This window comes from Chelmon rostratus, chromosome 13, assembly GCF_017976325.1.
Source record: "Chelmon rostratus isolate fCheRos1 chromosome 13, fCheRos1.pri, whole genome shotgun sequence".
Classification (NCBI taxonomy): domain Eukaryota; kingdom Metazoa; phylum Chordata; class Actinopteri; order Chaetodontiformes; family Chaetodontidae; genus Chelmon; species Chelmon rostratus.
The window spans coordinates 7,418,478-7,431,682 of NC_055670.1; the positions used below are offsets into that span (position 1 = coordinate 7,418,478).

A 13,205-nucleotide genomic window follows, 5' to 3' on the forward strand; every position below is an offset into this window, starting at 1 on the left:
ATGTGCAGTGCTGGAGCAATTTCAGCTTTACTTTTCCCTTTGGTATGTGCGCTTTGTCTCCATTCAGAGTGTCATTTCTTCTTGTGTTCTTATGTTGAAACAGCCTGTACACTTTTGTTTTTTCTGCATACACACAAGCACACAAACGCACACACAAACTCGGACGCGCGCAGGTAACACCAGCTCACACCTCCTCACACTGCACAGTAGGCCGTACAGCTTAATCTACTGGCGCCTCGGTGTTCAGTATGATGAAGATCATGTGAGGTCTTTTTCGAATGGTAAGTTACTGGAGCTGTTCCAATGTGAATACACTTGTCCTGTGTTCCATGTGTGCTACGTTGTGTATCACGGTGGCCATTCAACAATGCAACACATGTTTAATTATAAAGTACATACCTCTCTTCTGGCAATTCAAGTCAGGGTAGCGTATTTCGCTTAATGCACATCACAGTATACTAAATAATAATATACTAAAGTTTAATGCTACATGTAATTACTTCCAGAAGCCACTATTGATGCATATCTTATTTGATACGATAGCTAAATATTGCTTAACCTACAGTTTGTGCAGTTATTCATTTGTTTAAGCAGTGCACTGGTATTTTTAAAGTCAGTTGCTGTTAATGTGGCCGTATATGGCAAGCCAAGTGCCTGGCCTCTGAGCTGCGTTAAGTACACATTAAATTGATTTAATTAGATGATAATCCACATGACTGAAATTACAAAAAAGTGGTACCGCCCCTGCCCAGACTTGGATGCAGCCAGAGTTTTCTCCCGCTCCTCATTTAGCTTTGGTCACTGTGTGGTCCGCCTCCCTCTCTCTGTCAGATCCACTCTCTGTATAGCACGGCAAGCCCCAGCATGCTGAAGAGAAAACAGAGCTCACGGGTCGAGGCCCAGCCCATGACCGACTTTGGGCCGGATGAGACCCTCGCAGACAGTGCTGATATCTTCTGGATCAACAAACCAGTGAGCGCGCTGTTCATTCATGCCAGATATTTGAATTGTTCAGCGAGCAAGTTTTTGATGTATTTCCTTTGACGATTTTGTTTTTAAAGTATTGCAAGAATATCCAAATAGCTGGAAAATGTATGATATTAAAGCTCAGTTTGTTATTATTTCTTCTTCCGTCCTCTTCTCGCAGTGGGTGCACTCTCTGCTGCGAGCCTGTGCCATCATCAGCGTCATCTCCGTGTGCATGAACACCCCCAAGACGTTCGAGCACTACCCTCCATTGCAGTATGTGACGTTCACGCTGGACACGCTGCTCATGTTCCTCTACACCGCCGAGATGATCGCCAAGATGCACATCAGAGGAATCATCAAGGTAGCAACGGGCAGGGTTTCGTGGTCACATGAAGTACAATTCCAAAATCGAGCTATAACAAGACTAAAAAATATCCATGCCACAATACTGTAATATTTCACAATAAAATACTAACAAATGGAAACAGAAAATACAACAAACTGTTGCATTGTGACTTGCAAACTACTGTCACAAATGAAGTCCTTTTGATGTTGTACATTGGTGGGAATTTTTTTTTGTTTTGTGTGTGCCCGTTGTTTTCCCTAATTCATAAAAGACCATCAAAGTTGATGTGCACATCACCAGAAGAAAGTGGAGGCAAACTGCCCATTACTGGTGCCCTCAAACAACACAGGGACACCGACGAGTCCATTATCAGCTGAGATGTAACCACTGAGCCAGTCTTTGTGAAATGCAGTGGGCGAAGGGAAGCCCACTGAACAGCCAGAGACCGGACTGATCTCATGCTGCTCTCAGTCGATCATATTCAGAGGTGGCCTTTTTGTGCCGCGTCAGATTTCTTGTCACACTTTAAATTCAACTTTACTCGTTGTATTAAGCCGTAAATTCGGATGAATCAACACAATTCAAAAGCGAGGTAGAGACAGACAGATAATATTCTATAGAAGCCACCAGGAACAGACAGCTGGCAGATGAAAGGCCCGTAATTACCGCCATAAAAAGTGTGGACAGCTTAATTGTCAAATCAAGGATAACAAGCAGGGAGGCACTGGAGGACACAGAATTGTCCTCCAGTGCATGAAAACAGTGTGAAAACAGGAACATTTCATCTCCCTCTTTCTCTTAATGTTTCTTTTAGATCTTAAAGGCAGATAAAAACCCACTTTTGTCCGGAAAAAACAATTTTTCTATTTATTTCTGTGTATGTCAGGTGAAATTCAGCTTGATTCTCTCATCACACACTTGAATTTCTGGGTTTCCAAAGTCAAAGTCTTTAGCATCTTAAAGATGGTGACAGTGGATATGTTCAACATGTCTATAACCTTATTTATGGACACTTGAGTGTTGTAGTTTGTAGCCAGTTGATGAAAGTGCCTGCGCAAATCAAATGCTCCCCATCGCCTGGTAAAGTAATTGCATGCTTTTGCCGTTGTCACTGTGTGATCAAACATGGTCTTATCTGTAGAGTGTTTCAGAGCACACCCTTCTATTTGCAGCTTCCTGTGGAAGACTGACCCCCTAAGAGCTTCTTACACATTGTCTGTCTCTCTCTCTGTAAGTGGTAATTAAGTGTGCCCATTTTTGCCGGCCCCATGACATCTCAGTTTGTTCACACTTCTGGGGTTTAATCATTTCTGTCTTATCATGTTGAAAACAGGGCTGTTTGAATATGGCAGTCAGTCAAAATGGGCACAGACTTTGCTTGTTTATTCTTCCTTAAACATTGCTACAGCATTACTCTTTCACATAAAGCGCTTTCTGTTACAATAAGAGCTTTCTGAGTCAGATATTTAGAAGGTGGTTGGCACTTGATATGGACAATTTTCAGAAAATTAAAGACATAATTAAATCCTCAAAACATGACTGGATGTTTTGTAATTGGTATAATACATCAGCTTCCTGGAAAAATACGACCTTGTATAATGATGATATTCACATTCAGTTGCTGATTTATTTATTCCTTCCAATTATCCTCTCTCTTTTGGCCTTTTTGTCTGACCGTTGATGTCTTCTCTTGCTCTTCTTTTCTCTGCACAGGGGGATAACTCTTATGTCAAGGATCGCTGGTGTGTGTTTGATGGATTCATGGTGTTTTTCATCTGGGTGTCCCTGGTGCTGCAGGTATATTGCAGCATCTACTATTACAATCTTTTCTGCAATTACAGCCATTTTTTTTTTCCTCCGCGCGCTTCTACAGCTCAGCCTAAGACAGTTTTCATTGTAGTAGTTGGTTTTTAATTCTTAACCATCCATTTCTCTTTGTTTTAGGTGTTTGAAATAGCAGAGCTTGTGGATCAGATGTCTCCATGGGGGATGTTGAGAATCCCTCGTGCGCTCATTATGATCCGGGCCTTCAGGATCTACTTCCGCTTCGAGCTTCCCCGATCCCGCATCACCAACATTCTGAAGTACAAAACTGTCATGAGCATTTCTCTTTATTATGATCTCCACAATGAATGCATAGTTGCACATAATATATGCACATAATATGCCATTTCAATATGCCTTGCCTCACTCATCTGCTTTGCAGGCGATCTGGAGAACAGATCTGGAGTGTCTCCATCTTCCTGCTGTTTTTTCTCCTGCTCTATGGAATTCTGGGGGTTCAAATGTTTGGAACGTTCAACCATCACTGTGTTACTAATGAAACACAGAAAGGGTAAGAACAAAGTATCTTTAGATGCCTTTTCTGTTATTTCGACATCGGTATCTCTGCTGATGCTTTATTACCTGCTTCAATAGCTGTTTAACAATGACACTGAACTGTCATCTTGTACCGCTTAATGGAAGTGATGTATTTTATGTTTGCAGAAGCCTTTTTTATAAACTAGACGATACCTTTTATACATTGAGTTTCTTTGTTATTATAGCATATGCACCAGGGTCAGAACTAAGTGCAAAACAGCACTGGTACATTGCAGGCCTTCAAAGTAAATCTAAATGAATTTGCTAGCAGGTATACTTGATGAAAACATAAATAGCATATGCAGATGAAATATATTGTAGGCTTGCTCATCAGTGTTGAAGAGTTTTTCCTGCAGTCTTTGTGCTCACAAGTTCATGTTACTTGTGAGTTCAGGAAATTGGTTTTCACAGGTGGTAACTGGTTTTACAGTCTGCCTGTATGAAACACAGCAAAGGGGTCTGCCTTTATTGCCTTTTCTTACGTAAGCTCTAGAGCTCTGGTAACTTGGTCCTCTTTAAAATAACCATGCTATGGGGAAATCTACCTGTACAATAAAATACAAAGATAGCACAGTGTGTAGAATATCAAGCTTTAAAGAAACAACACCCTAGTACTTGTCTGGCCACGTTATTTTTTAAGCAGTAGCCTCGAACATTAAGTTTGCTTGTTTTTTGTGGAGCAACACCTCTGTACTCTATCTCTGGGTACCATCACTGTGGGAGATTTAGAATTAGGGAAGCGTGACAGTGTGTTCAGTATGTATTTAAACACATTTGTGAGTGTTTTTGAATTGAATCATTCAGCTGAGGATGATGACGGTATGATGCAGAGAACAGGAATCCTTGTGGAGACAATAGATGGGGAAGCAACCATCATGGTTAAAGCCCCAGGCTGCAGTGAGAGCTAACACTAATTATAATAATTAAAATGTTCTGCACTGTCCAGCCTTTATATTAAGCTCATTCCTGCTCAAAAGTTGCACATCTATCTCTCCTTACTAATTGTGTGTCTAAGCACCCTAGGGACATCGCATATGTTGACCATAGCAGGAAAGAGAGCGCAGGAAAAAGTCATGTTTATACCTCTGACATCCCTCTGTAACATCATTGGTGTGGCAGCTGCGCATCTAATTTGTTTGCTCCTTTCCCTAAATCTCTCTCTCTCTCTCTCTCTCTCTCTCTCTCTCTATATATATATATATATATATATATATATATATATATGCTTATAATAGGTTATTTTAGAAATATGTCACACAAAGACTGATATGTCTAATCTCTATCTGCCCTTGACACAAAGTCAGAGCTCTCTAGCTTTTGACACACAAGGGATTTGATAGAAATTGGGAAAATAGCAGGGGAGACATTTCCTGCTATGGATATTAGATGAAAATGGCTTTGGATTTGTGAACAAAGTAGGGTCTCCTCCTCTGGATGTCAGGATTTCTGCAATTGACCTCATCGCTATTTAACTCCATTGCATGAATAACATTCATAGATTCGTGCGGTAAGAATTGGATCTACTGAACATTTGTGTTTTGTCGATTTTTTTTTAAAGCTACATTGTGGTTTGTGTGTTTGAGGGTTTTTTTCTTAATGGAAAAGTCATCTCACAAAGTGATAAGTGCTATTTCTTTAAAAATATGGCAAAATTATTGCTAGAATGCAAACAGATGATTATTATTAGAGTTGTTATATATTTTGAGCCAATTAATGTAATAGTAAAATTTAAAAGAATGTCAGCATATCGCTTTTAGAGAGCGCATGAAAAGGGTATTGTTCGTGTGTTTCCTCATGTGCTGATTCTGTGGATTATGCGTCAACAAGAGGAGGTTGTTAGCCGTGGTGGGCAGAGGTTATTGACAGGACCTCGAATTTTCAATTATGCAGAGCTTCACAAATTAATCTTGGTTTGATCAAATTACTGATACCCATAAATAATTTCTTATCACAAATGTTTTATTTTCCTTTGACTCACCAAATTATTAATATCACGTTATTACTGGACATTTGCTCTCTGATTCGAGGCTTCATTTATCTCCCCTTTGTCATCGGGGAAAGTGATTTCTTTGATGAGACACAGTAGTATTATTCAGCCCAGCATAATTAGCTTTATCAGCATTCATCACTATGCCTCTGATTGCCCTTTGTGATGGTGCAATAAATTATCCCCTCTGATCCTGTACCCCTTAATAAACAATTTCGATGAATGTCTGGGCAGCCAATTTGAAGGCATTAATTTTCATTAGAGAAATCAAGCAGCTCCTGGAATAACACCTGTGGCTAAAAGACAGGGAGACAGGGAAAGATGGAGGAGGGGCAATGTGTGTATGTGTGCATCATATGTGTGGGTCTGATGTAGATACTCTGAAATCTACCAGTTCTGTCTTCATTTTAGTCTGTTATCTGTTGCTGTTATACTAACTCACACAATAGAGTATATATGTTTTTTTTTCCACGTCCTACACAGTGCATACATATTATTTAACATGTTTTTTTTTCTTTTGATCAGTGATGTGACATGGAACAGCTTGGCCATCCCAGACACCCATTGTTCCCCTGATGGGGAGGGCTACCAGTGTCCTTATGGCTTCAAATGCATGGACCTGGAAGAGCTGGGCCTCAGCCGACAGGAGCTTGGTTACAGTGGCTTTAATGAACTAGGTATAAGCTGCACACTGTCATATTTAATGCTTTCAAACACATACACATAACTGTCTGATAACAATTGTTGCAGTAGTTGCATGTAGTGCTTCACATTGATAACACTGTCTCGTTTTTCTTTTCACCTTTAAATGTATACTATATTCTGTTGAGAAATGTGGAAGAATGACCCTGTGTTAAACAGTGAGAACTAAGGTGCCGCTTATAGCAGCTTTGGCACAAAGCCGTGGCATTCAGCAGCATCCTGCACTCTTATCAGCCGAACGATGCTCAAATACAGTGTCAGTGCACAGTGCAGCGCCCCTAATCTCTAGATAACCGTGAAGGAGAGGGAGAGCTTCACAGTAAACAGTGCCTTAATTTAGCCATTACAGACTGGAACATGGCACATTCAGTGCAATTTACAGCCTAAATGTACTCACCAATCATCACACTTTATGAATATTCATGTATCTTTTGGTGAAGCTTGAGTGCGTTGTAGTAAAACAGATTTTGTTGTTATGGACGGTGTTATTTGATAGTTCTCACTTCCTAAGAGTGTATTGAGAATCGAGATGTGCTATTCTTATTCACGTTCATGCAGAAGAAATAAGATATTCATAACACTGCAGTAGATGTAGTTTTCATGAACTAATTCTATCCCCAAATCCTGAATCCCAGAGGTCCTGTTTCAGAACTGTTAAGACTATAAGCGTAGAACAATGTGATGTGATATGCTTAATCGCTGAATTGGGCAATTCCAGCTACCGTCACTGATCTGCCAGCTGTCTGTCAGTTACGCTTGACAGCTGCTGTTAGCTGCTGGTTTCCTGTCTAAAACTGTTGTATAGAAAAGCACGGACACAGTTCACTTTTAAAACATTAAAATGCTTCGAAGTGGTGTTTCTGTCCCGATTAAATCATCTTTGGCTCTGGGTTAAAAGTACAGACAGTTCATTTACAGAGAGCACATTAACCAGAAAACAGCCAAAAGATTCATCATGTAGTTTGGCCAACTCACAGAATTTATGTTAATTAGCTATATCTGACCAAATTTGTCAGTGACAATGACAAAGACATGCATTAAAGATAATTTCATCAGATTAATCAGTCTGCCAAACATTTTAAGGCTTCTCTTTGTTAAAAAGGGAACTAGGAGGATATAAAGGGATGCTGTATTTTTCATCCTGTAAGCTGTCAGAATGTACATTAATTATACATAAAAAGAGAAACTCAAGGTATTGTCTTTTGTGTAAGGCTTAGTCTGAGGGGAAGCCGTGATAATTGGTGTGAGGCTCACGGACATCGTTACGTTAAGGGAGAGACCAACACTGACACTCGTCTCAATAACAACCTCTGCTTTTCATCTGACTGTGCATGTCTCTGGCTCCGGTGTCTGTCTCTGTTTAGGTACGAGCATCTTTACTGTATACGAGGCTGCATCACAGGAGGGTTGGGTGTTCCTCATGTACAGAGCCATCGACAGCTTCCCTCGCTGGCGCTCCTACTTCTACTTTATAACTCTCATTTTCTTCTTGGCGTGGCTTGTCAAGGTTAGAAACAGTCCCTCCCTTCTGCACTTTTCATAAGGCTTTCAGCTCCTGTGGCATGGCAGCAGGGGGTAGCTGGACACCAAACTGTTTTACTTAATTGACATAACCTAATCTTTCACCTACAGACATAACGATTTCCCCTTGTTAGTAGAATGTTCTCCGGCTAATGAGAGAATGAATGTCATGTCACAGATAGTGAAAGGAAGTCAAGAGATGGAGCTGCACTTGGTCATTTATTTTTAATTGCCACAACATTCTTCTCGTCTCACTGTCTCGGCTTCACTCTGTCTCTCTCTTTTACAGAATGTGTTCATTGCAGTCATCATCGAGACATTTGCTGAGATCAGAGTGCAGTTTCAACAGATGTGGGGGTCGAGGAGCAGTACCACCTCTACTGCTACAACACAGGTACAAGCGTCACACTCAAAGACACACGAGCTGACAGAGTAGCGCCACACGGACAACTTTACGTGGCGCCTAAATCTGACCTGATTCTAAACATTTCTTGAACACCGGGTTTCTTTAAAAGCTGGCCATTTTGGGACAGAGTGCAAAAATGTGTTCATTCATCAAGATTCAGCTCATCAAAGTTGCATGAATTCAGAAGAATCAAAGGAATGAACACAAACACATTTTGACAGGAATGGTGTTATTAAGGGTTACAGGAGTGCATGGTCATCAATAAATGCCTCCACTTACATCGAAATTGGCTAAGGGCCCATAGATCATCATATATAAGAGCAGATAAGATCAAATCTGCATAATTAGAATATAGGCCAGATAAAAAACATCTTTTATTGTTTTTAATAAAGCAGATTAGGCAAATTTATTCAGGCGTGTTCTCTGGTCGCGACGAAGGCTTGCTCCTTGCAGTTGGTTATGTGATTTGAAAGTTACTTCTCTATGAGAAGAGGACTCACCTCTATCCGTCACACCTCCACTGGAATCAAACTCTTGGACACAGGATGAATTCCCATTTTTTAGGAGTTGCCCAGGGTGCAGGGCATTAGGCTGGTGTGGCTATACACCTTGGGTCAAAGATTGATGATCAATGAATGTCATGATCAAAGTGATGAGGAGTGGTCCCAGACAGACCTAATAAACCCAGACATGGAGCAAGGGTGATCTTGAAATGTCGGCTTGAGGCCCTTATCTCGAAGGTCTTAAACTCTTACGACTTCAGGAAAATGTTCTTGCATTTTGGCAACGTCATTAGGACATGTATTCCAGTAGTTCAGCTTCAGGGCAGAAGCAAAAAATCATGTGTGGGAGATCTATGGGGAGGCCATGGAGAAGGACATCTCTTGGCCTCAAAGAGACTCTGGAAAACGATTCACAAAGGAGAGGGGTCGGGGATCTTTCCCAAGCTGGGCCAATCCTGAGAGATCCGGTCCTGGAATAAGCCGCGTGAGAGCTGTGTTTGAGTTCCTGGTAATAAATAAAGCACGGTCTAGGGCTCTTTATGTTTTGCGTCTTCACTGTTTCCCTTTGTGTTATTCACAGAAAGAATCCTGTGGTGCAACCAAGTCACAGAGAGTATCCGCTTTGGTGACTTCAGAATTGCATCTCTACTTTCAATGATTGCATGGTTCTGTTGGCTTCATCAGACCATTATTGCCAGCTGAGTGTGAAACAGTTGGAATGAGTCAAGTCTGAGACCATGGTATTCTGCCTGTAAATGCTGAATTGCCTTCCTTTGGTTGGGAGCTACTTACTAATTTACTGGTGAAGGAGTTCAGTTATTGGTTTGGTTTGGGATTTTTGACAAAATTTGTCATCTTTTCATTTTTTTAAATAATTTTAAGAGCTGTTCCATCGGATGACCACATCCATGATCAGTTTATGTACTGGCAGGTTTAACGGTCTCTGTTTGGTAGTCAGCTCAGCTGTGGTAGTTGAACACAGTTTAAGAATGCTACATACCTCACTCGACCAAGCAGACGGCTGCAGCCTCTGTTCACACATGTTTGTAAAGTACGGTTTGTGTGCAAAACACGTCATGTTGGGGACAGTTCGGCCTCTCTCACCACTGCATCCATATTTTGTGCATTGTCTGTAACGACAGCAATACCAGCTTCTTTCAGCCTCCTTTGGCCCGGCTGAAGCGTTGTTGTTGATTTGAGCTTTTCTGAGTGGCGATGTGCCAGATGGCTTCTCATGTTTGATGTGTTTCCTGTGGTATAATTGACAGTCATCCGGCAGTATTTGCAAGTTGTTTTGTGTTTGTCAGTTTCCTTTTCGCCATTGTCAGTTCTTGAAACAGGAAAACTGAACTGTTGCCACATAGCAACTCTGAAAGGCAACAGCGCATCTTCAATCTCTTTCTGTTAACGCCACGTTCATCCATAATTTCCTAAGGAGGCATCCCATCCCTAGTATGTCATGCCAAAGTCCAGGACTTATTTCCATCGTGGTCCTGATGTTCCATAAATCATTCCTTGTCACAACAAGATGGACAGCTGTTCAGCGTCCAAGACGGGAAACATACAATCACAACGTACTGCATCCAACTCAATAAGTCACTTGCAGATGCATATGCCAGAAAATACAAAGAGTTTTTTCTCCTTTTCATTCACCAACAGTAGTAGACTGTAGTGGTAAAGAGTGAGCTGAGCCTGTAAAGCTCCTGCTTTACCAGTCAGTCTTTTTTCCAACCACTCTTAAAGGTCATGAGCTCTGGGCAGTGACCGAAATGTGATCGAAGATGCACGTGGCCAAAATTAGTTTATCTCACTGGATGTCTGGGGTCACCCTCAGGGACAAGGTAAGGAGGTTGGACCACTTGAATGAGCTTGGAGAAGAATTGCCTCAGGTGTTTGGCCATCTTATCAGGCTGCTCCCATGATACTTCCCTTTGGAGGTGTTCTGGGCATGTTTAACTGGAAGGAGACTCTGGACAGACCCAGAACAAACAAGAGGGATTATCCACCAGGGTGAGCTGAAAGACATGTAGCCTTACATATATGATCGACCTTTGTATATTTGTATAGAAGCAGCGTTTGCAGTGGTGTTTTGTTACTTTAAAAATGAATCAAATATAAAGTAATATATAAACAAATATAAAGACTTTACATCAGGTTGTCTGCATTGTCCTCTAAAAACATAAAGTGCTGAAGCCATCTCCGTGGCTTAGGAATTAAAGTCACTGAGCCACATTGTTGAATCTCTCTCCCTCATTTCCTGTCATCTCTCCACCACTGCTATCTAATAATGGCATGAAATGCCCCCAAAATAATTTGATACAATGAGATAGCTAAGGTTACAAATGTCAAGGATTTAATAAATCAGCGTAAACCACTAAGCGAGTGACAACCCAAAATCTAAGTATACAACTTTGGCAAACATTATAAAAGACATTTGTACTAAAGATTTTAAGAAATATTTTAAAATAGCAACTTGCATGTTGCTATTTTTGTCCAGTATAGATGTTGAAAAGCTAAATACAATTAGCTTTGTTGCCTCCAAAGGTGATTTATGCTCATTTTCCAGTAGTTTTCCCTCCCTGTAAAGTGTCATGAAATCAGGCCATAAAGGGATATACACTAAAGAGAGATAATAAGGACTATTGACAGACCCCATAGTCTTAAAGGACATTCAGTGTCATGAAGAAGTGATTTGGGTGAAGGTAAAGCAATAATAATAAAACAGTTTGACAGTTTTTGGAGGTTCATGTCAATGCCTGTGAATTTCTCACCATTATTCAGCCATTTATGTTTGTTTCCTGTCTTACAAATGTCGATTCAGGTGTGAAAGGAGTTGTTACTCAGGTCTTGATTAGAGCATATTTTTCTCTTGATGTGACACCCATTTAATTGCCTTTTCTACACTTACAGTAAACTACTCTGGATTGACAAAGAGTCTTGGGAAATGAGTCTGAAGCAGAGAAAACTGAGTTAGGAAGTATTTTGTAAAATGTTTGATTTGTGTTACATTACAATTGGAAAAAGTTGTAAGGACTACATAAGGACAGTAGCCAATTGAAACAGCAATAAATGCAACAACAAATAAAGAATGTGGTGGGTGGATGTATGCATCTGTGTATTCTGCAGATGTTTTACAGGTTGAAAAGAAAAGCTATCATTGTCCTGTCGCTGAAGAATATCACAAGTTGTACATTTGGATTGGATTACCGGTAGTTAAGAATCCAAATTCCCTTTTAAACATTTTCATAATATTACAAAATGGCACAACCAGTGCTGTTGGGAGAGGGTTAACCCCAGCCCTCTCTCTACATGGCTCTGGGCACAACATAGTCACATGTTTAAGCTTGCACATGCAGGGTGATGTTTCTCTTTTTAGGCTTCTTGAGAACCGCACATCCAAACTTCTTCACACTCAACACTGTTCTTCCTTGGGTCCCCATGAATACTCCCACCAAGTGTGAAGTCAATCAGATGAATGGACAACAAAAGAGACAGACATTCCTTCCTTTATATTTAGATAATTGAGACAATCAGTGCACTGTTTTTAGTGCTATTATTTCCTCTCAGTCTTTAAAATGAAACATCTTGGAAAGTCATGAAGCTAAACCTCTGTTACTTCAGTCAGGGTGGAAAACAGGCTGGTGCCAATGGCACGCATATATTGCGATGACCTTGAAAACAATTGTCCTTTCTATCCATTATCAAAATTAATTGTAATCACATCGTCATGCCCCAATCTTTATCTTAGAGGGGGGAAAACTAATTAGCTGTGGTGAAACACTTAACTGTCAATCAGAGAGGCTGAAACAATATGCTTCCTTCTCCATGCTCCCTAGAGAGGAAGGCTGGTATAAGGTGGCCCTGTGAGACATAACCCATGCCACACTCCCCATTCCTTGACTTTGCTATACTATCCCCAGATTATGGAGGCTTTTAATAGAGGTTAGGCTATAAAGCCTAACTGTGTTGATAAAATGGCAATGGATAAATTAACTTTTGTTTCACGGGATCAGGCTTTTTGTCCTGCAGTTTGATGAGTGGAGTTGTAATTAAGGACTGAACTTGAAGCTGAATTACACTGAAGTGTACTTTGGCTTGTCTGTAGTTGATGTGATGTGATATCAACCGTGTGTGTTTCACATCAACGATGTAGATACTATTATTTTTGTCATGTTGTATTAAAACAAGATGATAAGAGCTATGGATTGGGAAGATGTGATAAAATGTGACACAGATGTGACAGACGTAAGACAAAGCTGAAACAGAAGGGGAGAAACTTTTGTAATGAAATAATAGAATGACGAATGAGGCAGAGTGCTTGAAGGTTTCTGTATGTAAGAAGCAGGCAGCAGCTCTTTGTATTGGCTGTGTGATGCAAATGGAAGTTTAATCCTTCAAATTGTATTTGGT

The 13,205-nt window shown here is 40.6% G+C and overlaps 1 protein-coding gene across 3 annotated transcripts in view; it reads left to right on the top strand.

Moving 5' to 3' along the window:
* Window positions 1-13,205, top strand: part of nalcn (sodium leak channel, non-selective) — a 65,481-nt gene continuing 52,276 nt past the window's right edge. For 2 of the 3 annotated variants that reach the window (XM_041950383.1, XM_041950384.1), the window contains exons 1-8: window positions 865-972; window positions 1,148-1,330; window positions 3,029-3,112; window positions 3,260-3,399; window positions 3,522-3,650; window positions 6,189-6,340; window positions 7,730-7,872; window positions 8,176-8,280. In XM_041950383.1, the coding sequence (XP_041806317.1) occupies window positions 865-972; window positions 1,148-1,330; window positions 3,029-3,112; window positions 3,260-3,399; window positions 3,522-3,650; window positions 6,189-6,340; window positions 7,730-7,872; window positions 8,176-8,280 (1,044 nt within the window). Of the gene's footprint in view, window positions 43-831; window positions 973-1,147; window positions 1,331-3,028; window positions 3,113-3,259; window positions 3,400-3,521; window positions 3,651-6,188; window positions 6,341-7,729; window positions 7,873-8,175; window positions 8,281-13,205 lie in introns of those variants that run through there. The other variant, XM_041950382.1, reaches the window with a different exon arrangement.